This window comes from Anser anser, assembly GCF_964211835.1.
Source record: "Anser anser genome assembly, chromosome: 11".
Classification (NCBI taxonomy): domain Eukaryota; kingdom Metazoa; phylum Chordata; class Aves; order Anseriformes; family Anatidae; genus Anser; species Anser anser.
Window position 1 is genome coordinate 13,348,880 of NC_139732.1, and position 23,772 is coordinate 13,372,651.

Sequence of the window (23,772 nt, forward strand, 5' to 3'; positions counted from 1 at the left end):
GGTTCAGAGGGGGGCATGAGGAAAAATTTCTTTATTGTGAGGGTGGTCAAATGCTGGAACAGGTTTCCTAGAGAGGTGGTTGATGCCCTATGCCTGTCAGTGTTCAAGAGTAATTTGGACAATGTGCTCAGTAATGTTTTAACTTTTGGGTGGCCCTGATGTGGTCAGGCAGCTGGACTTGATCTTTGAACGTCCCTTCCACCTGAACTGTTCTATTTTATTCTAATGCTGGAGGGTAATTTTTTGTCTGCTTTAGTTTTTAATTTCCTAACTTAATTAAATGTAAAATTTGCATTGGGTAAGCCTATTTTTTTCTTTTTTTTCTGTTTTTTTGAGTCTAATGTAGAAATTCAGATCGCAGTTTTCCAGTATCTGGCTGTACTTGAATTTATTTTTATGTCTCCTAATTATGTATTGCATTTGCTGAAGCAGATCTAAACTAATAAGTTGTCACATTGACAGAAATTAAGGTTCCATTAGCCTTAATACCTTAGTACCAGATTAGTACTCTAATTATAATCTGCATTATTTGGCAATGTTATGTAATTACAATTAAAACATCACTTTTTTTTGTTTCATACAGTACATTTAAAAAATGCTTGTCATCTCGCAGAGTTATTTTAATACAACCCATGAAAAAGGAGGCTGTTACAAGAGACTGTTAAGAGACACACAGAACCTCTCCTTCCACGTGTACAGGAAACCAAACCAACATTCCTGCTGAAACGTATGAATAAAAACTGAAATTCATGGTTGGAGATGGTAGTTCTTCATGACTGACTTTCACAGTTGGAGATAGTAGTTCTTTGGTGACTGACTTAATAAGAATTATTCATTGTCCACAGCTTTGTGGCAGCTCTTGATGAGAGCAAGGTGGTTAATAGTCTTGTGTAGGCTCAACCCTTGGGGTTGTAAAAGTAAAGTCGAACACCTCAGGATGGAACGAAAACGTGAGAATAAGCTCGTTGACAGACGCGCGGAGGAGGCCGCGGGGCCGGGCCTGGGGGCGGGCTCCCGCCGCGGGGCTGCTGAGGCGGCGCGCGGGGCCTCATGGCGGCGGGGGGCAGCCGCGGGGACCCCCTGGCCCTGGAGCCCGAGCCGGAGCCGGAGCCGATCCCAGCCGCGGGGCGCTGGGGCGACCAGGAGCCCACGGCGCAGGTGGGCCGGGGCCGGCAGGCTCTGCGTAGCAGCATAGTCGGGGCTCCTGCAAGCTGAGGGCTGGAGAGCTCCGCGCTGCTTCACGAGTGGTTAACCCTTAGGGCAGGTGGTTTGGGGATGGTTTAGTGCACGAAAACGTGTGCTAGACAGTCATAGTCCCAACTGACTGAAGAAAAGCCTTTTCAAAATACATCTTTCATAACATTTTTAGCGGTTTTGGCTAAGCAGTGCAGCCTGAGACCTTTAGTCCTGCAGCTTGATGGGCCAAGATCAATGAAACATTTCAGGGGTTTTGAAAGACTTGAGAGAGACTTAACAAAATTTAAAAATAAAACTTGCTTTGCATGAGAGAGGAATCGGGGAAAATAAACCACCACCACCAAAAACAGCTTCTTTCCCTCCAGAACAATCAAATCCAGCAACATTTCTTTTCGACCAGGTGGTTGTGAAAGCAGGTGTAGCCCAGCGCCAGGGCAAGGACATAAACTCCTCACATAAGTGGAGCCTAGAAATTCTGCTCCGGTCGTTGTTTTAATGCTCCCTCTTGTGGAGGAAGCTGTCAAAAATGATTTCAAAGAAAGGTATTCCTAAACTTTGCTCTATTTGTTTACAGCTACAATACAAAATTTTAAGAGGACACAGCGATACTGTGAGCTCCTGCCATTTTTGCTCTGAAGACACAAAAATACTTTCATGCTCTTACGACAGAACAGTGAAGCTCTGGGTATGTTATGAATACAACAATGACAAAAAACAACACATTCAGTTTTGGTAATTCCATAAAATGGTATTGCTACTGATAGGTGAAATAGCTCCTTGAAGTGAAAGTCCCTGTAAGGAAGCAACTCTAGCTCTTAGACTTGACAGTTCATATTTAAAAAAGGGAGGGATAGTCAGAATTGCCAAATTTAATTCACGTATCAAAGATGAATGTAAAAACACCTATGCAATGAAGGGAGTTTATTATTTGCCTGTGGTCTGAGTCGGAGATTTTTATATGGACAGAAGGAACTGGGCTGTAAGTAGAAAGGTAGATCTCTGAGGTGTCAATGGTTATGTTAGATAAATGTATGTTTGTGTATGAAAGGAATTAAGCACAGAAATTTAGAGAATGCCTTAAGGACGTTCTTAAATGGCAGTTAGGCATGTAGGAAAAGAGTTAACAAAGAGTTAAAGGAAATAAAACCAAATTTTAGGTGTTTGAACATCACCGCCACTGTATAAGGAAGTGTTCAAAATGAATGATTTTTGAATATTTTTCCAGTATATTCAGCTGGAAGACTGAAGACAAGGTTTTATGTTTGTTTATTTGTTTTTAAGATGGAAGGCAATTAAGTGGGCCTTCATTACAACAAAAAAAAATAAAAATCACCCATCAACTTTCTTGTGAACAAGGGAGGTAAAAAAAAAAAAAAAAGCAAAGAATAAATCAAAGATGGTAAGTAGGAATTCTGAATGTTGGTGTGAGAGAGACAGATTTCTCTACAGAAATATAATTGACCCAGGAAGATGCTATATGTGAAGGAGAGGGGAATGATTTGAGGTGGAGGAAGCCAGGCTGATCATAGGATTTTAACTGGTGCTGGAGTATCAGTAGGAGCAGAGGAAACTGCTGTTAGGGTGTGAGACAGTATTCATCATTACTTCAGCTAACTTTTCATTGTTTCTATAATCTTTGCAGTCTAATTGTTTATCTGTACTGTGGTAGTTCAGCAAGGGATTTCTGGTTGGTTCAGTACAAACAAAACAAAAAGACAGTCCTGACACCAACACCTGGACAAGGCTGATGTAGAAGCAGATAAATATAGGCAGAGTGGTGAAATGCAAGAAAATGCTTGGTGTGCCAGTACTGATGAGAATGACTGTCAGTGGCTGAACCCAATGATACTCATGACTGACTTTTGGGAAACATATTGCAAGAATAAATTATAATTTGTATTTTCAGATTAGATAATACAAGTAAGACTAACCTTGCTTATTTCACAAGCTTTATTTTGTGGTTTTTTTTTCTTTCTTTTTTTTGTTGATCTGTATTTTTTCCACAATCTTAGCAAAGCACTTCCTAATCAAACTACTTTGGATTTATTCAAGGATGTTGCCAAAGGTTTTCCTGTTCGAGTTTTTGAAGAAGAACACACAGCCCCAATTTCTGAGTGCAACTTGAGTCCTGATGACAGAAGGTGACTATTTGCTATCGCAATTTATACAAATATAGCGTGACAATTTGTGTGGTTTTCAAGGTTAAATTTCACTGCACATGGAAACACTTTGTACAAGGTGTAAAACAAATCAGTTAGTTTTTCAATCCTTTCTATGGTTTCCTAACTTTTATTACATCAGAATCAAACTTTTTTTGCTTAATTTTCTGCTCCATTATCACTTTGTCTTACATCTCTCTTCCTTCATATATTCCTCCTAATTCTCTCTATCCTTGCACTTTCCCTTATGTTGCCCAGACTCTAGTAGCAGTCTGTTTACTGCCAGACTCCTTCATCCACTCAAACTGCCATAAATCTCATCTTGATCTCACCTACAGTTTGTACAGGAGCTCTGAAATCTTTTGTTTTTCCTTTGGTGTCCAATGGAGTAAATGTGAATCTTTCATTGTCTTAAATGTATGGTGGAAAAGTCCGATAGATCGTGACTTCTTTTAGGGCAAAAAACGTATCTAATACTGGTTTTGAGTTATATGGAGCTGGAAGTCTATGCCCTATGTTCTGAAAGGGGTATGTAAACATGTATTATTTGTATAAAAGAACAGCATTGAATTAGCCACGGTTCAGGGGTTCACCTGTTGGTGAGTTTTATGTGGTCATAAGAGGTCTTTTCTATGTGTATTGTTTATTAATATTCTATAACATTTCCATTAAGCCTGTCAAGTCAATTCCAGAAGAAATGCATCATATCCAGTGTCAATCTATGGGCATGATAATTAAGACAACTGCAATATATATTAATACTTGGTTAAATAGGTTATGCATTGCCTCCATGGGTACTATTTCTGGCGTATTTTATCATTAAGTTGTACTTTAAATCAGTCTTTATCAGGTTAGAGATTTGACTAATCACCTTTTTGATCACTGAATAGTGTAAGTGCTACACTGCCTGTTGCCATTGTCTACATCTTTGAATACTGCTAACAGCAAGTAAAATACCATTGGCTCTGGAAACCACCTTCCAATTGAACATGCTACCCATTCGTAACCTTCATGTGGTCTTTTGTGTTAAGTGTTTCCATTTAGGAGCAGAGTTTGTGCTGATTGCAGGAAAAACGCACATATTGGATAAAAATAGGTTTACTAACACAATTGTGTTTTTAGTTGTGAGAATGTAAAGTTTCTTGGGTGAAATGTATAGAAGTGACATTAACTTAAAATGCCACAATGGTACTCAAAAAATTTGTCCTATCCAGTGACATTAATTATAAATGTTATTTCAGGTATTTGGACATCTTTCTAATAAAACTGTGAGGGAAAAATTGTTGACCTCCCATTTCATGGAAATCTGTCTCTTTTAGTAAACTTCATTGAATAGCTTTGTTGTATAATGTGGCTTTGTGTTTGTGCAGAGCAGTGTCTTTGGTAGAGGGTTACCCAGCAACATAACTACTGAAAATCCAAAAAAAGCCCCAACTATCTAGGGACACGAGCACCTCACATTCATTAAAGAAAGACATTATAATGGCTTTATTTTTTTCTAAAGGTAGAAATAATTAAATATCTTGTAATGCATTAAATGAAATTGAGTTGACTGCTTGCACTGAAAATTGCGTAGATAATATTTTTATTATCAGTTTCTATCTGAAATATAAATAATCCTTTTAAAAAGCGAACACTAAGGTAGGCAATAATTTTTGCTGCTGTGTTTAAAAGTCTATTTTAAATTAGTGGATATGAGGATGTTAAATCATTGTCAGAATTAAATGTTGTCATTTATTTCTAAATAACTTCCTTTAAAATGAAAACATTGAGTGCTGTTTTCATTGTCATTTTTAGAGTGGTAACATCATCCTATGATAACACTGTCAAGGCTTGGGATATGGAAACAGGAAAAATGCTTGTAGGTATCTTTTTGAATACATCCTGCAGAAGGTATAACTGTAGAATTCAGCTATAATTCTTTTTTTCTTTCTTTTTTTTTAATAAAATTAAAAAATAAACATTATTTGTTAGCACAATACAGTATGGCTAGGTAGGCTTAATGTTTAGTCCTAGTTTTGATACTGATTAATTCATTGAACGTCTCAGTTCTTTCAGATACAAATGGGTATAATAATAATAACCTGTCTCAGAAGATATGTTTAAGATTGATTAAATTAACTTTTAGGATTTGAACAGGGTGTCCATGTCTAATTTTAAATTAATTGCTAATGTAAAAATAGAAAAATTGGTTATAAATACTTCTATCACTTTTCACCAAAATAAAGTAATATCAAAGCCCTTCCTTCCAAGCGTACTTACAGATTATAGAAAGTCTGCTGTTATACAGTTTTATCTCTAATCCTCCAGCATAATTCTAAAACCTTTTTTCTCTTCAGTGGACAATAGAACATGAAGGCATTGTAACTTCATGCAATATCTCATGGGATGGTAAATATGTGGTATCAGGCTCAGACAAAGGTAATGCCATATTTGTTTTTGATGTAGTAAGTGCAACAGTGGTAGCACATGTCCAAGGTAAGACTTAATGCTTTTATATCTTGTTTATGCATGATTTTTTTCTATTTCTTACAAGAAAAAATAATTAGCTCAGTTCAAATACCCTTATGTGAGAAAGGCAAAATAAGCTTATCTGCAAGATAGTAAGCCCATCATTTTTCACAGTAGGTTTATAAAATGAGATAATAGGGCCAAAATTAGACCAACAGTGATTCTTTTTTTGAAGCATAATTTCCCTTTGGATATAATTTAACTAGTGAGAGCTCAGTCCCATGAGGCTTCCACTCAAGACTGCAGGTCAGGGACTTTACCACTCCTGAATCAGCTCCTAGCACTGCTTGCAGTCCTTAGAAGTAATCGTCCCACTGGGTGTCTTTGCATAGGTCATCACAGAAGTACGATCACGAGATGCTGTTTTGATCCGGATAACCAAAGAGTGACTTCAGTATCATACGATAAGACCATAAAGCTATGGGATATGACAACTCGATCCACCTTAGTCACCATTAATGAGTAAGAAACAATACTATTATTAATTATGCATGGTATTATTTGCATATTTGACAATTATGGAAAAGCATGATTAAAATTACCATTCAAGCTTCCTGATGCAAATAGTTGAACAAAAATGTATTCTGATGTCTGTAAGCATTTCTAGTGCTATTTTTTAGTGCTTCTAGGTCCTCAAGTACATATAGTGGAATAAGTATATGCAATATAATACGAAGTATAAACTTCTGGTTGTGATTTCTACTAATTAGGAAAAATTTATAATTGTTGACTAATGAAGTCTTTAAAAAACATAATGGAGTGAAGCAAAACTAATACAGAGAATTTTCCTAAATTGGATTATTTTGGTTGCAGCTTAAACTCCCATGCTTCTTTTTAGAACCATTTCGGACATGGAGAACAGATTATTCTCTTGTTTTCTGAATACATGTGCAAGAACTTTTGTTATATCTACTGACTCATGTTTTCAGAAGACAGAACCATCCTTATTCGTTTAATTATTCTTTCCTCGTTTTCTGATTGTTTTTGCTGTACATCTCAGATATCTTTACAATGGGTCCACATTTTTTTTGAATTATATGGCCCCATAATGCAAACAGTATTCCCTCTAACTAGAAAAAAAAGTATTATTACTTACTATTCATAGAGTATACCTCTGTTCATCATACATATTGGATGTGATTTATTCTTGCTTTTTGAAAACATGATGATGAAGATGAGTCAGTATTTGCCACATCCTTTTTGCAGGACTGTGATAGAGAGACTATTGTTCCCACCCTTTATCTGTGCAGTTCATTATTTGTATGTTACTCTTGAATGTCAGACTTGACCAAACTGACGTGGTCAGACAAGCCCTTAGACTAGATAATGGATTAAAATACTGTAACACTCTCACAAACTGCAGTGACTACAGCATTGTTTCCTGTATAGACTATTATAACCCTTTATTTTCCTCATCATTTCTTCAATTTGTGAAGGTCATTTTGAATTTTAATATTTGCTCCTGTAATTGCAGACCCTCTTAGGCTTCTTTCCATATCTCTTTATCTCATTATCTACATTGTTAATGGAAGTATGAAATAGGAATGAATTCAAAACAGATGCTGTGGACCCTATCAATATATACTTACATTTTCACAGTGAACCAATTATAGCCATTCTCTGAGTTTAGATACTGCTTTTCCAGATTATTTGTCCCTATTTACTTTCGGAGAATGTCATGCCCAGTACCAGCAGCTATGCTTAATATGAGCTCTGGAGCCTTCCCATGCTAAACCCGTATATCTCTCACTGAAATTAGTATTATATCAAAAAATGATGTCAGTATAGGGTATTATTATCATTTTAAGAAGAAAGCGTGCAACAACAGATACTAAATCAGCTGTTAAAATTATCAGTGTCTTTAAATAAACTCAACTAATTTAGCTTTGAATTATAAAAACAATAAACAAAGACTGCCATTAAACAGTAATAAAATTGTCTTTTGAGAGATTAGGAATTACTTTGGATGGGAAATTCAATATGGAACTTTGTAATAATATTTATTTTAAATCACAGTGACAACAGCACTGTTTCCTGTAAAAGATGCTCATAATCCTTTCCCCACTGTAGATTTCAGAAAGCCCTAGAATTCTCATCCAGTTCTGGAACTTCCAGATTTCTTTTCCCATGGGTATCACTGCTTCCAAAATTAGATTTCAATATAGAATTGATCCATCCTGTTCTTCTGAGTATGTAGAGGTTGATGCATGCTGTTTTTTTTTTTTTTTATGAGTGGCTTTTTTGGTAACTTGCTCTTAATAAAGTGTATTTGTGTTGTAATTGCTAAACAGCTTTTTGTTAATCTGTGTTCAACAACAACAACGAAACTGATCACTTGCTGCTGAACAAACAGGGTTCACACCTGAAAAATGACTTAATCAAATAAGGGATTTAAACCCATGCTGGCTGTGGGATTGTAAGCAGCTCTGGAAACTTTACAAAACTATTCATATAGTTAAAATTCACTTTATAATGGTTTATAATGGTTACCAAACCTCGCTGTTCTGGTATTTTTATCTGTGTTTCAGGGGACACAGCAATGCTATCTCAGATTGCTGCTTTACCTCTGATGGTCGTTACTTGTGCACAGCATCCTGGGACAAAAGCTTAAAAATATGGGATATAAAGACAGGAGAATTTCGATGTCATGAACCTATTTCCTTGAACCAAGGACATGAGGGTTCTGTTAGTTCCTGTGTTTTTAGCCAAGATGGTGAGTTATCTTCATACCGGTACGTGGTGTATCTCAATATCTATGTATGTCACATATCAGATGAACCACAAGTGACCACTCTAATCATGGAAGTCATTTGTGATTTCCAAGATAACATATTTAATTATGAGAAAACGATGTCCATGTAAATGAGTAAATTGAAGTTGATGGTCTATTTTCTGTCTTAACCACTACTTCAGGCACTGGAACACTGCTTAGTTGATGTACCCATCAAGAGATAATAAAAGACCATAAAGGAATAAAAGCACAATACTACTACAAGATTAACTTAGCACTTGCAGATATTCTCCTAATATTAGCTCTTAAACACCATTTTCAGTGAATATTGTACTGATCTGTAATGAAGTACCCCCTAAAGTTACTTCATAGTGCAAACAATATATGCCAGTAATGTATTTCTGAAAAACTTCATGGCTACATTGATGGAGCACGTAAACTACTATTTTCAAAGTAGAAATATTTATGAGTTATACAAGACAATTTGGTACATGGCACTTGATGTCTCCTTGATGCTTGGGCAAAATGGAGGAGAAAAGGAGGGAGAAGCAGACTCCCCAGTTTACCTGTATCTGAGTGGAGGTAGTGGAGAGCTATTTCCTACCGCCTTTGTTCCCTTACTTTCACTAGATCACAATCCATTGCTAGTCCCTCCACAAACATTAAATTTGTGTTATTGCAAACTGCTATTTCCAGATTTTCTTTTCTTCACTGCAATGGACTAATACCAGTTTCTGTACATTGTGATCTAATTGGCTGTTTCCTTTTGCAACTTCACATCTGAATACTTAGTAAAGATGACTCCTGAACTGCTGACGCCTGATCAATCTGCAGGCATAACCAAACAGTGGCTTCTCAGCTAGACTGCTCATATAAATAAATAGCAACCCTGTAGGGGGAAAAATTACGTGTGTTTTGAGGACATGTAAATGCAAATAGGCCTATGAACGGTGGAATTTAAAAACGTGCTTTCCATGCTAAACTCCTTAGTATTTTGTTTTTACTCAGAGTTGACCAAACAATTCTGAAAATATTCTCTATATTTAAACTTTTAAACAAAGTATCTTGTTGATTTCCTAAGACAATAAAAATTTCATGTGCTATTTCCACTCATTTGTGTGTTTACTAAATTTATGTTTTATATTTACAAAACCAAGAACATTAGCAACAAATAGCCAAAAGGAATTTTTAATATCTTGTTAAAGCATGACTAATAGCTCGTTATTTAAATTTTATTAACAAAGTCTGACTCACTGCTAGAAGGAGTCTCTTTTATTAGTCTGTATGACAAAGCAAATATATAATATAGTATTCTGATTTTATATTTCAGCATCACTTGTTGTGTCTGGCGGATATGACAAAACTATAGCTATATGGGAAACAGATGCAGGCTATAAAAAGCTAAGCTTAAAGGTACTGAGGTCTTGTTTGATCAGTAGTTTAATGAGAAGGTTTAAAACGTGTCGCTCTTTTAAAAGCATTGTGTATTTTGATACCAGATACCCTTGCCCATCCTTTCCAGATATAGGCAGGAATATATTGTGGATTTCTGTGATTTAATTTGCCAGAACAATCTATTTTTACACAATTACCTACAAAGACACTACCTTTGTAAAGTCAGTTACTGATATGCTATTACTTTTTTTTTTTAAGAACAAATTTATTTAATAATTATATGAATGGAGTTGTGCTTATGTTTTAGGAGATTATTCTAGCAAGTAACAAGAGTCTGGATAGTGCATATATTAATTGTAAAATGCCATACTGTGTATGGCTTTATGTTTACATGCTTGCATATGTCCGCAGAAAATAGTACATTACAAGGGGAGCATTCCAAAAACTGTAAATACTAATGTTGAGGTTGTCAGGTTTAGTTCAGACCCTAGGTTACGCACTTTATATTACTACCTGTATTGACTGGGACACGGTCTGCCATGTTACGGTCCTTTATAGGATGATCAATTCTGTAAGTGAGGTAGCTATTCAGTATTTAGCTATCCCTGCTTAGAGCTAGGACTGCTCTTTTCTTTCAGATCCATGGTAATACCACCCAAAATTTGAGGAGGTAAGTAATATCTGCATGAAAAAAAAAAGAGCACCCTACCTTCATTTTTTTTGCGTGCCATCATGAGTTTATTTTTTGCAAATGTATCATATCGTATTATATTACCTTTCATTCATTTCTTATTTTAGTGGAAACAATCCACAAGACTTCAATTAAATATCAGATGTGAGTCGAAGAAAAGGATTAACAGTGTTCCTAACCTTACATATGCATTTTGCAAATGTTAATTTCATAGAAGTCTTACAATAACATCAGAGTTCAGATTTGCAACCTTGCCTCTTTCCTGTCTTGTGAAAATCTGATTTCAACAGAGTTTTTTGTTTTTTGGACTTACTACATACACTGTTCGAGGCTTAGTTAAGTCTCACGTTAACATGAGTTAAATGAGTTAACACTCATGAACAAACCCACCTGGCATATCTCAGAAAAGACTGCTTTCCTTAAAAGTCTTTTGAGCTTAAAAATAAATTTCAACTGTTGTTTGCATTCAAGATAACATCTTTGTATGGGAGATCTTAAAAGCTTGTGCCTTACCTGATACCTTAAATGTAAGCTTACATACCCTCCTCAGTTGGAACTGTAGTGATTAAACCTTTTGAACAGTAACAGCACACATTCTCCACAGCATAGGTGCTTTACGTAGTACAACTACTGCAAATTTCCCAGTTCACAGCAATCTCTGTAAGTAACTCAGTTTCCCATAAAATGAGAAGGCATCTGTTTAAATGCTAATGTCTTTGTAACTATGGAGAATTCCAGTTTAGTATCTGTGCCTTGGTATAAATATATTCTGTGCTCATAACTAAATTTAAAAACATGTTTTAAAGATTCTGCTATAAAATAGCGCTTACATTTTATGTATGCATGTTTGACTTTGTGCTTGAAAAATATACACTTGTTCCTCTATTATAATTTAATTCTTAGGTGTGGCATTAGTCTATCAAAATGACATGGTGCCTTCCTAAACTCTAGGAATTTTATCGGTTAATTCCATTCATGTCTGAATAACGTCCTTCACTGGAGTAAACACATCATTTGAGATTTTAACCTGTCTCTATTCTTATGCCAACTCAATGCCGTTAACCTCAAATCAGCAGTGCTGCTGTTGTCAAAACGAGGATATCCGATACAGCTGCTTGACTTGGCCTGCTTCCAGCACTGGTTTCCTTCCCTTGAAATGGGGAGAGTTGCTGCCTGTTCCCAGATCTCTTCCCCCCCCTTTTCACATGCAAAACAGCCTCAAGTCCTCCTCCCTTCCCTTTTTTTAAGGTAATGAGTATGAGGAATCAACTCTCTCTCTGTACAGTTCTTTAGTAATCTGTTTAAAAAAGTAGGAAAAAAAAAGACCTTAAATAGAGCTTAAACCCATGCTAACTGTGTAGATGCAGTGCTTCTGATTGCTACAACCGGTGGTCTGCTTTCCAGAGATTATAACAGCCATTGTTTTCAGGTATAGGTAGGAAAACATGAGCTTCATAGAAATGTTTTTTCCTGACTTGATGTGAGAAGTTTAGACAAAAACTTTCTCTCTGCATTTCAAAATGAATGCATGGTACAGATTGTTGTTGTTATTATTAGAAAAGTATTTTTTTACTTGTCTTAAATTTTGCTCTACTGTAGGGTCATTGCGACTGGGTGACAGATGTTGCAATTAGTGAAAACAAGAAATGGATTCTTTCAGCCTCAAAGGTAATCGCTAATTTCCTGATGTGGTTTCAGGAGCCAACTTATAAATGGATGTGAAGATTTCATCCCTTGTTTTCAGCTGTGGTTTGATGAAAATTAACACTGGTAAAGTTGCTTATAAAAATTCTAAGTTCTAAGCAATATTTACCTCAAGTAATTAGAGGAAATCTTAAGAATTTGATACATGTTTTTATTTGTTATAACACATCAATATGTGTTATTATTTTAAAATGTGCATGCGGTTTTAAGATTGCTAAGGTTTCCAAAGATGTGATACTTAAATGTGAAATAGTTTAGCACTCTCAGGGTGAGAGCTCATCTGATAAAATGAGATTTCATCTTCTTGAAAATGATGTAGGTCACTGTTTTGGTAATATGCATACACATCAAAACAATTGCTTCTGTTTCTCAGGATTCTACTTTGAGATTGTGGAATATTGAGAAGATGGATCACATACCTTCAGTGATAGAAAGCAGAAAAGAAAAAGGCTCAAAAATCACTCAGGTTCTATCATTTTATTTTCTAACCCCACCTCATAATTTATGCAAAAACAAAAAATTTGGATTTTAGAGGAAAGCTGTAAGATTTGCTGACTGAAAACACAAATTGATTGTGATTCTTGTCTCTGTGTGAAGATTTTCAAATCATTTTTGGGGAGTGGAATGTAGGTTTTTTTTTTTTAAATTGATTGCGGGAAGGACACCAATTTGTATGTAGAGGTGCATTCTCGTTTTTAGAAAACACAGTAAGACATTTATGTGTAACTCTAAAAATAAATATATTTTGTTTTTCTATGCTTGATGCTTCTGCAGAGTAACTGCCTGCTTATATAAGAGTTGCAAACTTAAAAAGACAGGGACGGTAATAAAAATGTTCTTCTGAACATAAATCAGCTTACAGTCATTCTAATTAGTTGCTTTTTAAAACCGAGACTGTAAGTGTTCTGACCTCTGAAACATGAATTATAAGCAGATAGATGTTAGGAAAGTGGAACGTTAACAAGCTTAATGCTGTTGAGATGTGCTTTTCTTTATAGTTCCTCAGTTGTTTTTGATGGTGTATTTGCAAGATCTCTTGTATGTTTTTCTTCTTATCAATAACTACTAAGTGAAATTGCATGGAAAAAAGAAAATTGTTATTTATATATTTATATATTTATTTTTAATCAGGCTTTCCTGTTGAACAACATTTGTTCAAAAGCAATGTACAGCTTTTTAAGCTTTTACCAGCAGTGAAACTGTGTGCACTCCTAAAAAGTATCCATTGATAGAAATTTGAGAATACAGTTAAAGTTGGTACTAGAAAGGATTTTTGGTGCATTTTTAGCAATATTTAAAGTATATCAAACAATTAGAAAAAAATAATGTTAACTTTTTTATAAATATTTTCATAAGCATTGAATTTTGAATTAATGCTGTATGCGCTCTAATACTCGTGAAGTCTACTCCGTTTCTGTGTGTGGTCAGCAAAGTTTTTTTCAGCAGCACTATCTGTGTAAAGTTATGACAGCTATACACACCTAGTGCATCTCAAAAATCAGGCCTAGATATGTGTGTATATGGAGACATACTTTTATGAGTGAAATAATGCACATCTATCGCAAAATTTACTAAAATACCATTTTTAAAAATATTTACACCAGTGTGAAGAATGCGAAAAACCCTTCTTAAGCCTGCAGTGTGGTGACTTTGAAATGATATCCAAGTGTGTATTCTGTCGTCTGTCTTCTCCAGTGACACGTATTTTGCCATTGCCACCTTCTATCTCTCCTGATTTTTAAATTCATCCAGCAGTCTTTGGGTGTTAACATATCTAAGTATAAATGGAATGTCTGTACATCTTTATATACTGCACATACAAAGGTAAGGGCTTCCTCTAACCTTGTGCTACTGTGGTATTCTGTATGGAGAACAATAAACTGCTGTACTAATTCATTGAATAGCCGTGACTTGTCATGTAAAGAATGCAACTGCCCAGGAGTTGAAATCTATTTATGTTGCGTGGTAGTAGAAAACAAAATTACTTACTTGTCCTTTGGTAAATTTTAAACAATTGTAAATTAATACTATAACTCCAATCTCAGCTTAGTAAAGAATACATGTGAATGTATAAATCATGACAGGTTTCCTTCCGTTCTTTAGATAAACTGTTCTTCTTTACTATGGCACACACAGTTGCTTTCAGTGGACATCAGACAGAGTTTTGTGAGTAAAACCATGAAGAAGACCATAAATGTTTTTTTAACCTGTTGCCATACTTCTTAGAAAAATTTTGCAAATGAACTTTCAGCCATGAGAGTAAGTTCTAGGCTGCATCATAGCTGACTTGATGCAGCACAAGCTAGTGCTGTGCCATCCGCCAAGGAGCATGGTATTTTTACTACTATTAGGAGCGTGAGAAGGTCAATTGCTAAAAGTTTTAGTGTTTCAGTATGTTTGGAAGCCTTGTTCTTGAGAATAGCATTTTCAAACTTTTCAGCATTTCTTTCCCAAAGGAACAGAAATGAGAATAGTTAGAACTGGGCGTGTGGCAGCCTGGAACACAGTTAAGCTGTGGAATAAAAACACATTTGAGTGGGTAGATTATTTTTTCTTCTTTTATATTATATGAAATGTGTAGCAACAATCACAGAATCCAAGCTTAAAAGAAAAATACTTCTGGGATACATTTTGTATAGCTTTATGGCTTTGAATAAACATGAGGTGATAAAATGCATTATTTTCTAACATTCTTTTCTGTACTTTACTTCTAAATTAAATAATACTTTTTGTTGATAGAGCAGCTAAAGAAAATGCTGTGTCCGTGCCCTTGATGTTATTTTTCTGAACAGATTACAGAAAATATGCATGTATTATAGCTAAAGTAATTTGGCTTGAATGTAGTTAGTAATACTGAACTAATTTCTGTAGGTTAGAAAAGATTAGTCATTGATGTTGTTATATTAAAATTGAAAGTGTTCTCTGTTTCTTTTTTTTACCCTTTTCAGCTGGAAAAAATCAATGCTCTCTTTTTTTTCCACTGAAACAGGAAAAAAAACAATTGCTCTATAGAGGTTTGGTTTATTTTGCATTAGTAATGTGAATAGGTTGGAATTTAAATGATTCCTCTTTTTATTTCCCAACTTTAGAAAAACAAGGGAAAATGAATTCTTACTGAATTTAATGAAACGAGAATGTAAGTTTTATTACTTGTTGCTGTTATCTGTCCACTGCCATCACTTGTGTCCTGCTTGGGTGCCATGTGAGTCAGCTTGCCTTCAGCCCTGAACTGATCTCACCTGCAGCAGTAGGCTTGTGTTTGTATGCAGAGTAGGTTTTGTGGAGAATGTGATAACTATCGACAATTCACAGGGTGACTTTTTGTCTGCATTTATTGTGGGTTTTGTACCCTGAAGTTTGACTAATTCATTCAGGCTGATTTTTACCTGTTGACAGAGTTAAGAGAGAAAGCTGTTTTAGACCAGCTAAGCGTGGCTGTCATTCTGTAGTGATTACTTGAAAAATAGCATCTATAATTTGGCTCTAAATATGCCTTAGGTGACTGTTAAATTGCCGAGGCAATCTCTACATTTTGCAGATGCTGATTATACTCCAGGCCTGTAATCAGATCTATTCATGAGGTTTCTTTCTCTGATAACCTTTGGTTGTAGGCCAGGCTGCGTGTTCATTTGTGGCTCATTGCGATGTGCTTAGACCATCAATCTTCCTGTCGTGGCACATCCTCCCTTGCTGCCTTGTGGAGGTAACAGGCCAAGGGGCTGAGGCTCTGCAGGACGTTTTACTGGTGGCAGTGTCAATGCTGTGTGAAGAACTCAGATTTGTTTTGTAGAAAACTGCAGCCTAAATCACTGTCTCTAATTATTTAGCTTGCACGAAGGTGTGTGTGCGCATGCGTTTGGTCAGGAACTCTATTGTTACATGCACAAATCATTCAGCAGGTAAGCAGCGTGTGCCCATGCACGTCGTGGTTTAATTTCTGTGTTACGGAGGTGATGTCAGTGTGAGGACCACTCTTCCCTCACTATCCTTGGTTGTGAACCCTGGGTGCTTGAGACAGTGGGTTTGAGACGAGACAGAACTGGAGCCTAAACCTTGCCTAAGTTATCTTCCTTCACAGTCGCTACATGCCTAGTGCCAAAAACAAATGCAGATGCGTTAGAGAGTCAAGTCTGGCAGTCTCTGCACTGATCACGGCTGCCACACCAGAACTGCCCGGCCCCCTTGAGCCACGCTGTGAGGCAGGACTGCTGCGGGGGCTGACAGCGGGGCTAGTCAGGGGCTGCCTGAGCCTGCCGGCCTGTGAGGGCAGCTCCGGGGGCTGCGGGCCGTGCCGGCCGCCTCGCTGGGCCGGGGGCGGCGGGGGCCCGGCGGGGCACCCTCAGTAGCCACTGAGGCGCAGTCCGGGAGCCGCCGGGCCGCTGTATTGGGGCCGCGCGGCGCAAGAGCCTATCGCCCGGCGCCGTGGCTTAGTTGGTTAAAGCGCCTGTCTAGTAAACAGGAGATCCTGGGTTCGAATCCCAGCGGTGCCTGCGCGGGTTGGTCCCCGCCTTTTGCCAGCGGCCGCTGTTTTAACGCCGCCCGGGGCGGGGCGGGGGCGGGAGGCGGGCTGCCGATGGGCGGAAAACGATATCCGCGTGTGAAGTCCTGTGTGTGTTATGTACGTACATACAGGTGTAGGGTGTACCGCATGCGTGCCCCTGCTGTCCGGGCTGAGGGCCTGTTCTGGCCGTGATCCCGGCAGGCCCAGCAGAAGCTGCCTGTGTTTGTTGGTCGGCTGCCGAAATGACTGGGGAACGCGAACAAGGAACAAAAAGTTCCAGTTTTAAAGCAGAGGGTTTGTTTTTTCCCCGAGATTTTTAATCATGCAGAGCCAAGAAAATTCCTCTATCTCAAACGTCTTTGCTTCCTGTCTGTAAATCTTCAGAAGTCTCTCAGTTAGGTACTCCTCCCTTTTTTCTCTTTTTCCTCTAGTTTGCGTGAATGTTAGCTAGATGTCCCACACTGAGGCATTTGTCACCCCTCAGTGCCGAGGCTCGGCCTTTGCCTCTCCTTACTCGTTTGTTTGCGTAGTCTGGCTTCTCCAAGTGACGGTAGTGATGAGCGCTGTTTTCATTTCCCTGCCATTAGTGACGCAGGAGGGGGACGGAGCTTTCCGGGACATCTTTAGAAGTCAAAGGCCGAATCCTCCCCCATTAGGCTTGTGAACTGGGTTTACTGAAATTATTCCAAATGTGACTGTAAACAAAGGAGAATCCATCCTCAGATCTGAAGTCAAAAGGCTTTAAACCCATTAATACAGCAAGTCCCAGCCTTGCAGCTGTGTGCTCGGGCATTTTTTTGGCCCACACAGCAGCTGATGGGAGTCAGTGGAGTCTGGCATGTTTGGAGGGTCAAGTTGTCAGGGTGCAGATCTGCAGCCAAATCATGGGGGCTGGAAAAGAGCTTTCCATAGCCCCTAATGCAATACCCGAGCCTAATGTCCAGGATCAGCATCTAGTTACAGCATCTATCTGCAGGAATCTTTCTTTGAGCAGTATTTACTGTAAAAATGCAACATAGGTATTTGATACATGGTAAGTATAAGCACATAATAAGTGCAAATTTCAAAATGTTTCGTTAAACAATTAGGAGTATGCAGATTAAGGCTGTTTTCATCATATTCTTCAGTAACTCATTGATTTGTATTACAAAGAAGAATGGGCAAGAGCAAGCCACGTTGAGTGTCAGCCAGGTCATCTGCTGTTCCTCAAACAGTGTCTTGTTTGGATTCTGCAGGAAACAATTTTGAAAATAAAAATCTCGTGTGGATATTTTTGTTCCTCCAAGCATGTAACTGTTTCTTCTGGCTGCTGTAAGAGGGACTCTGCATTTTTGTATTATGAGGATGATTTGCATACTTACAGGAAACCAATATTTAAGCAAATTGAGTGAACTATGGCATATTTTTTACACCGATGTAATGATACATAAATACATCATACAGGTTGCTTGTTTTGGTTCATACTCACATTTTAAATATGTATTCAGTAAATCCCTTCATCTGAGCACTTTCACTAGCTGCCCAGAGGGTGTCTATGAATGGCCTGTTGTGCTGGACAGCTTGTTGTATTTCTTATTTATGTTATAACATTCATAAAAATTTCAAGAAACAATGTGAAAGTGATTTGGATGTGCTTGCTTTCGTTACAGTAGCAGTATCTCAGGGTTCAGTTTGCTCCCAGGATTTGACACCAGTCTCTTTCATTGCACAAGGGCCTTGAACACCTTCAGTCTAATACCCCAGCCTGGAAGGGTCCAAATCCATCGGGCTTCTGCCTTCACTTCCTCCTGTGCTGTGTGCTACATTTTGTCTGTCGTGTAAGATTGCAGGGAAGAATCTTGAGTGCTGTCTATAGAGCATGCAAAAGTCCCCCGTCTCCAAAAAGGCTGCATTTTTGATCGTCCTCAAAGAGGAAGCACAGAGACATTGCGGTTCATAAACAGAAGTGGTATTTGGCCTGTTGAAACTGGCTTCAGTTTTGGCTGATCAGTAAACCATCTCACTCGTTTTCCTAGCAGGAATAGCCAGCTGGACTATTCCATTAGGCCCACTGACCTCGGTGAAACTATTCCCATATAAACATTTTTGTGGGATTAAGGGCGTTAGCTGTTCTGTTATGGGTTATATGTAGATAATATCTTGAGAGCTGGAGCACGAAACCCAACAATACTCATGACTGCGATTGCAAAAAGTGTTTTAATGCACGTGATTAAAAAACTCTGTTAAAATGTCAGAATACTAGTCGTGTTAAAAGGTTCTATATTATTTATCATGTAAAGTTCCACAATATATGTTTCTGAGGTAGTTTGAAATCACTAACATTTAAGCTAAATGTGCATGTTGAGTGTGTCTTTTTTTTTTCTACATACACGTGTTGGAATAGGCCAGATAAAGGCCACTAAAATCTAAAGCAAAACTGTAATTACAGATTCTTCAGCAGTGTTAACACTGCATTGAAGTTTCTACATGCTCTGCCAGGTAGCAGGTAGTAGCAGGTGTTTTCACATAAATATTTGCGTTTTTATTCATAGCGTGATCTGAATAAGGCTCTTTCTCCCCACCCAAATGTCACACCATCCTGTCAATAACCAGTGAAGTAAAGCAGCTGTATATAATCATCATCAACTGCTCTAAATTACAGCAAGTGGTGCTCATAGACCCCCCTCACCCTTACTCTACGGGTATTTGCAATTTTATGTTTGAAAATACACACATACTCAAGTATGATCTGCATAATTTCCAACCAGCAAGAGAGAGCACAGTCAGCCTGGCCTTGTAAATCGAAGACCTGTTGTTGGCTCCTCAGCTGCTATTTGGCTCTGCACACAGTGATTTTAACTTTCGATCTCTTTTGCCATCTGCAAAATTATAACAGTGTTACTGACCTCACAAAGATGCTGTGAGAGTTAATTAATGTTGTATGAAATACTTTGAGCTTTTGGATAAAATCAATATTATTCAATCTATGTTTTTGTTTTTCTTCTCAGTGAGCTCTCTCAGTTTGGTCATGCTGGTGGTGAGACTTTTCAACAGTACTGGCAGGGTTCACAGCTGCATTTGACTTGAAGGTATGTAATTATATCAGTATGTGACTGATATTGCCTGAGAAGAGGTAAGTGTAATAGGTAGTTTATGATAAGTATTAAAAAAAAAAAAATTCAAAATTTTAGTATTTGTAAAAAATTACTATTTTTTGATGGCAAGCCCAAAACAAATGCGTTTAAGGTCACAGTATGCAAATTAACACTTGGTAAAGACAGGGGATCTTTGCAAATTAAGTGTGATAAATTATAAACTCTGTAAAAGGATATTATAGAAGCTCATATATGACTCTGAACAATTAATGTGATATTAACAATGCTAGGGATTTGTGTCTTGTGCTATGGTCCTTTTAAGTGTACATTAGGGTAAGAAAAAGGCCAAATAAAAACCAGAAAAGAGATTGTGTGTAGGCAAGACATTTATTACAGAGCACACTGTTTATTTTTAGAGCTGTAATGAATCTCTCTAATCATATTAAGGTGGAACCAAAGAACAATTTAATTACCAATACCAAGTATATTGTTTTATTTTTTAAGCTGGAGGAGCAATGCCACCTGCCTTTGAAAATTTGGGATGGGGTAGATGCTGTAAGTTTTAAAACAGTAACTGCGTTCTCTCTGTGGACATTGCACATAAGTGGTTTAACCATGATTTTCTCTCAGAGTCCCTAAAAAGAACTGTGTGTCTTTACTTGTTGCTCAGATTCACCTTGATCTTCTAGCTTGGTAACGAAGGACAAAATCCATGAGCCATGAATACAGGGACAGTCAGAAGCCTCTGGATGTTGACATGCAGCCTATAACCACGGCCTATGGAAGTAGCACAGCACAGTCTAAATCTTGGCAAAAAGATTTTCACTTTAATAAGGCAGATATTTTCAATGAAATATCTTGCTTTCATATATTCTATGGGTGTTTGAGACACCTTACTCTTGGATAGTTTAAAGGCAAAGCATGCAAAATACGTACCAAAAGAACGTGGCGAGGTGACTCCAGCACAGACGACACCAGAGCTCTGGCTGCTCTGGCCTGAAACTGTTACTAGTTTTCATGTGACATTCTCATGTGTTCTGAGGTGACAGTAAAGCCTTCCCTTCATCTAGTCTCATAAAATACTTTCCATCTGGAGTAGAAATTACCATAATACAGAGCTTTTTTATAAAAGCCTTAAAAAATAGCTGTGCATGAATAAATGTAGTATTTTTTTTATCTATATATATGGGAGAGAATGTTATGTTCAAAAAAATTTTAATGTTTTACTCCTGTAGTGGATAATTCACTCATACGAAGAAGAGAGAAACAAGGAATCTGACTGCTTGTATATTCTAAAATAAAGTGTTTCTTCATGTTTTCTAGCAGTAGATCAGAATAAACTACTGAAATTTTGTCAAGGTACTTAGTATAAAAGAATACGCACCTGGAGGAACTTCTCAACAGCTTATCCCTTATGCTTAAAAAAAGAAAGTGAAATGATGAAATAATGCCAGTGTCTGATATTTTAAAGAATTCTCAAAGTGGCAGGAATCGCTCCAGAAAATCTTTAGCTCCTGTCCTGTTGTGAACAATAATTTTCCCAAGACTTTCATGACAGTTTCGGTGAAATTGTATACAGAGTTTATCACAGTCATGGTGATTCTGTGCTACTGACTCAATGAAGTTGAGTATATTAAGTATCACTTAGCACAAGAAAATAAATATACCCTAATTGAATCAGACCAAAGGTGCATCTAGTCTAGTGTCTCTCCATAGCTGTGGCCAGCAGCACGTGTCTAAGGTAGAACATACGCGCAGGGCAAACATGCAGTGATATTTTGCCAGAATATTCTACCGGCCTCTGGTGATTTCCAGCTTGGGGTCTTGAACTCTCACATACAGATGTGATCAAATTTAATTTTTCATTTCTCGGTATCTGTGGGAAGGAAGAAGTGAAGGGACTCCTGCAGGCAGATGTGCATATTGGAGACATCTTTATCATAGGGACAGTTGCCTAAAGAAGGGAAATATTAGAGGCAGTCAAATGTTTAGTGGCTGTTTATTGTAGCAGTGACTATAGGTGTAGGGGAAGATATTTTCCAATTCGTTGGCAAGGGCTGGCATTGCTGCCTGCACATTATTCACAAAGATTTGGATGAAAATGTTTGATGAAAACATTGAGTGAAGCCACATCGCCTGTTAACCTCAGTTCGCAAGACTGCCCTTTCCTATTCCCTGACATGCTGTTTTGCGATGTGTCATGCTTTGACAGGCACGTCCTGTTGCTGTGTCATGCCTCTATAATGTGATGTGATGCTTGTGTCATGAAAGGATATGCCAGAGTGTAATACATCAGCTCTGAACTTTAGGGTTGGGGGAAACCGTTTGGGATACTGTAGTCTGTGTATTAGAAAACAAAGACGTTCTCCAGCTACTGCTTTGCTTCCTTGTAGAAATGTTGGGATGGATGTTTTCTTAGTTTGTAAGTAATTTACAGAAATGATGTGTGTTACTTGTAGAATTGCTCTAAGATTTTCATTGTCTATTCTTACAAAGTAAGTAATGACACAGAAGTGTCTTACTGAGAAGAGAGTGACTTGCCCCCACCACCTTGCAGATCAGCTCCTCACATGTATTCGTTCTGCCAGTGATATTGACAGTTTGGGCCTTTGTGTAGGTAAAAGTGGTCTGGAACTTTACGGTAGGTATCCCACAGAGTATTGCTTAAATGTCAGAAAACACAACAGAGGGCAGTAGCAGAGACAGTAAGAGGCAGGCACTGAGCAATTTATATTCTTGCCATCGAGGACCTGTGCTGTTGCTCCATTCTCCAATAACTCAGTTTGTAATTATGTATACGTGGATAGAAAATATATTTAAATTTTTGAAAGCTTGATTGTACTTCAGAGTGAAAATCAAGATTCTCCAAGCAGGGAGATGGGTTAGCTAGAAAAATCTAAATTGTGTGCTTGACTGCTGCAAAATGGATTTTTTTTTTTTGTCATTCAAAAGGCTGCAATCTATAGCAATAAAACTTGTGGATCTGTAGGACCAAGGAGATGGATAAGGGAGTTTTGGCCATATGTGACTGTTCTGAAAAATGGTATTTCGTTAGTTATACTTGGCCCATGATGGAAAGGTTTCTTTGTCATGGAACCTGGCCTCTTCCTTCTCATATTTTAAATGCGCATTGCCTATTTTGGCAATTTACGTTTGTTTTATTAGATTGTGAAACCATTGCAATTCAGTTTATTTTCAGCTTAACCTTCTATTTCTGTTCCAATGGGATATAAACTAACGTGGATAAAAAAAAAGGTAGTTTTTATATCTTGTTTTGTGTAGGAGTAGTACTGGTTTGAAACCTATGCAGCCTGACCTCACAGGATACCCATGTCCAAAGTGTGATTCAGAATATGGGCTTCAAAGATGGACACTTTTTACGTGCCTGTAAAAACGTGTCTCAATCTATTACATGTATATAGCCTTGTTGTTCACTTTGAGAAGTCATTCAAAAAGAATTACCTGGAGCAAAGGGCAAGTATTGTTAACAACTATGAACTAAAATCCACAGTGCTAACACCTCCTGTATGTAATACTCCTTTTAGGGCACAGAGTCTTTCAGTCAAATAAGTTGAAGTTTAGTATATTTTGAGGGTATTTGCTAATGCCTGTGTTTTTCCTCAGTCTCTGTGTATCATTATGATTAAGAAGATGAGGTCGCAAATGTTGGGGACAGACCAGTGCAACCTGTAGCGCAATCACTGCAGGTGAGTGCTTTGCTCTGGTTTTGCTGTGGTTCATCTGCATGAGCCGTGTTCTAAGACGTTGCCTTTCTTATCCTGGAGATGTAAGATCATATGGCCTTGCAT

General features: G+C 37.6%; 1 protein-coding gene across 1 annotated transcript; it reads left to right on the top strand.

The window, feature by feature from the left end:
* Positions 1-50: 50 nt before the first annotated feature.
* On the top strand, positions 51-14,212 carry WDR88 (WD repeat domain 88). The gene is made up of 11 exons (XM_083794800.1): positions 51-1,158; positions 1,772-1,882; positions 3,250-3,338; positions 5,154-5,217; positions 5,696-5,834; positions 6,200-6,329; positions 8,396-8,580; positions 9,929-10,011; positions 12,284-12,352; positions 12,762-12,854; positions 13,993-14,212. The coding sequence occupies exons 1-11, from the start codon at positions 1,051-1,053 to the stop codon at positions 14,128-14,130; spliced, it is 1,209 nt and encodes a 402-aa protein (XP_083650926.1). The 5' UTR covers positions 51-1,050; the 3' UTR covers positions 14,131-14,212.
* Positions 14,213-23,772: the final 9,560 nt, after the last annotated feature.

Bases quoted from the DNA above. Each gene is read 5' to 3' on its own strand.
- WDR88 (XM_083794800.1), top strand. From the start codon at position 1,051: ATGGCGGCGGGGGGCAGCCGCGGGGACCCCCTGGCCCTGGAGCCCGAG. The intron at 1,883-3,249 runs GTATGTTATGAA...GATTTATTCAAG, and splicing joins ACAGAACAGTGAAGCTCTGG to GATGTTGCCAAAGGTTTTCC. The intron at 8,581-9,928 runs GTGAGTTATCTT...TTTATATTTCAG, and splicing joins CTGTGTTTTTAGCCAAGATG to CATCACTTGTTGTGTCTGGC.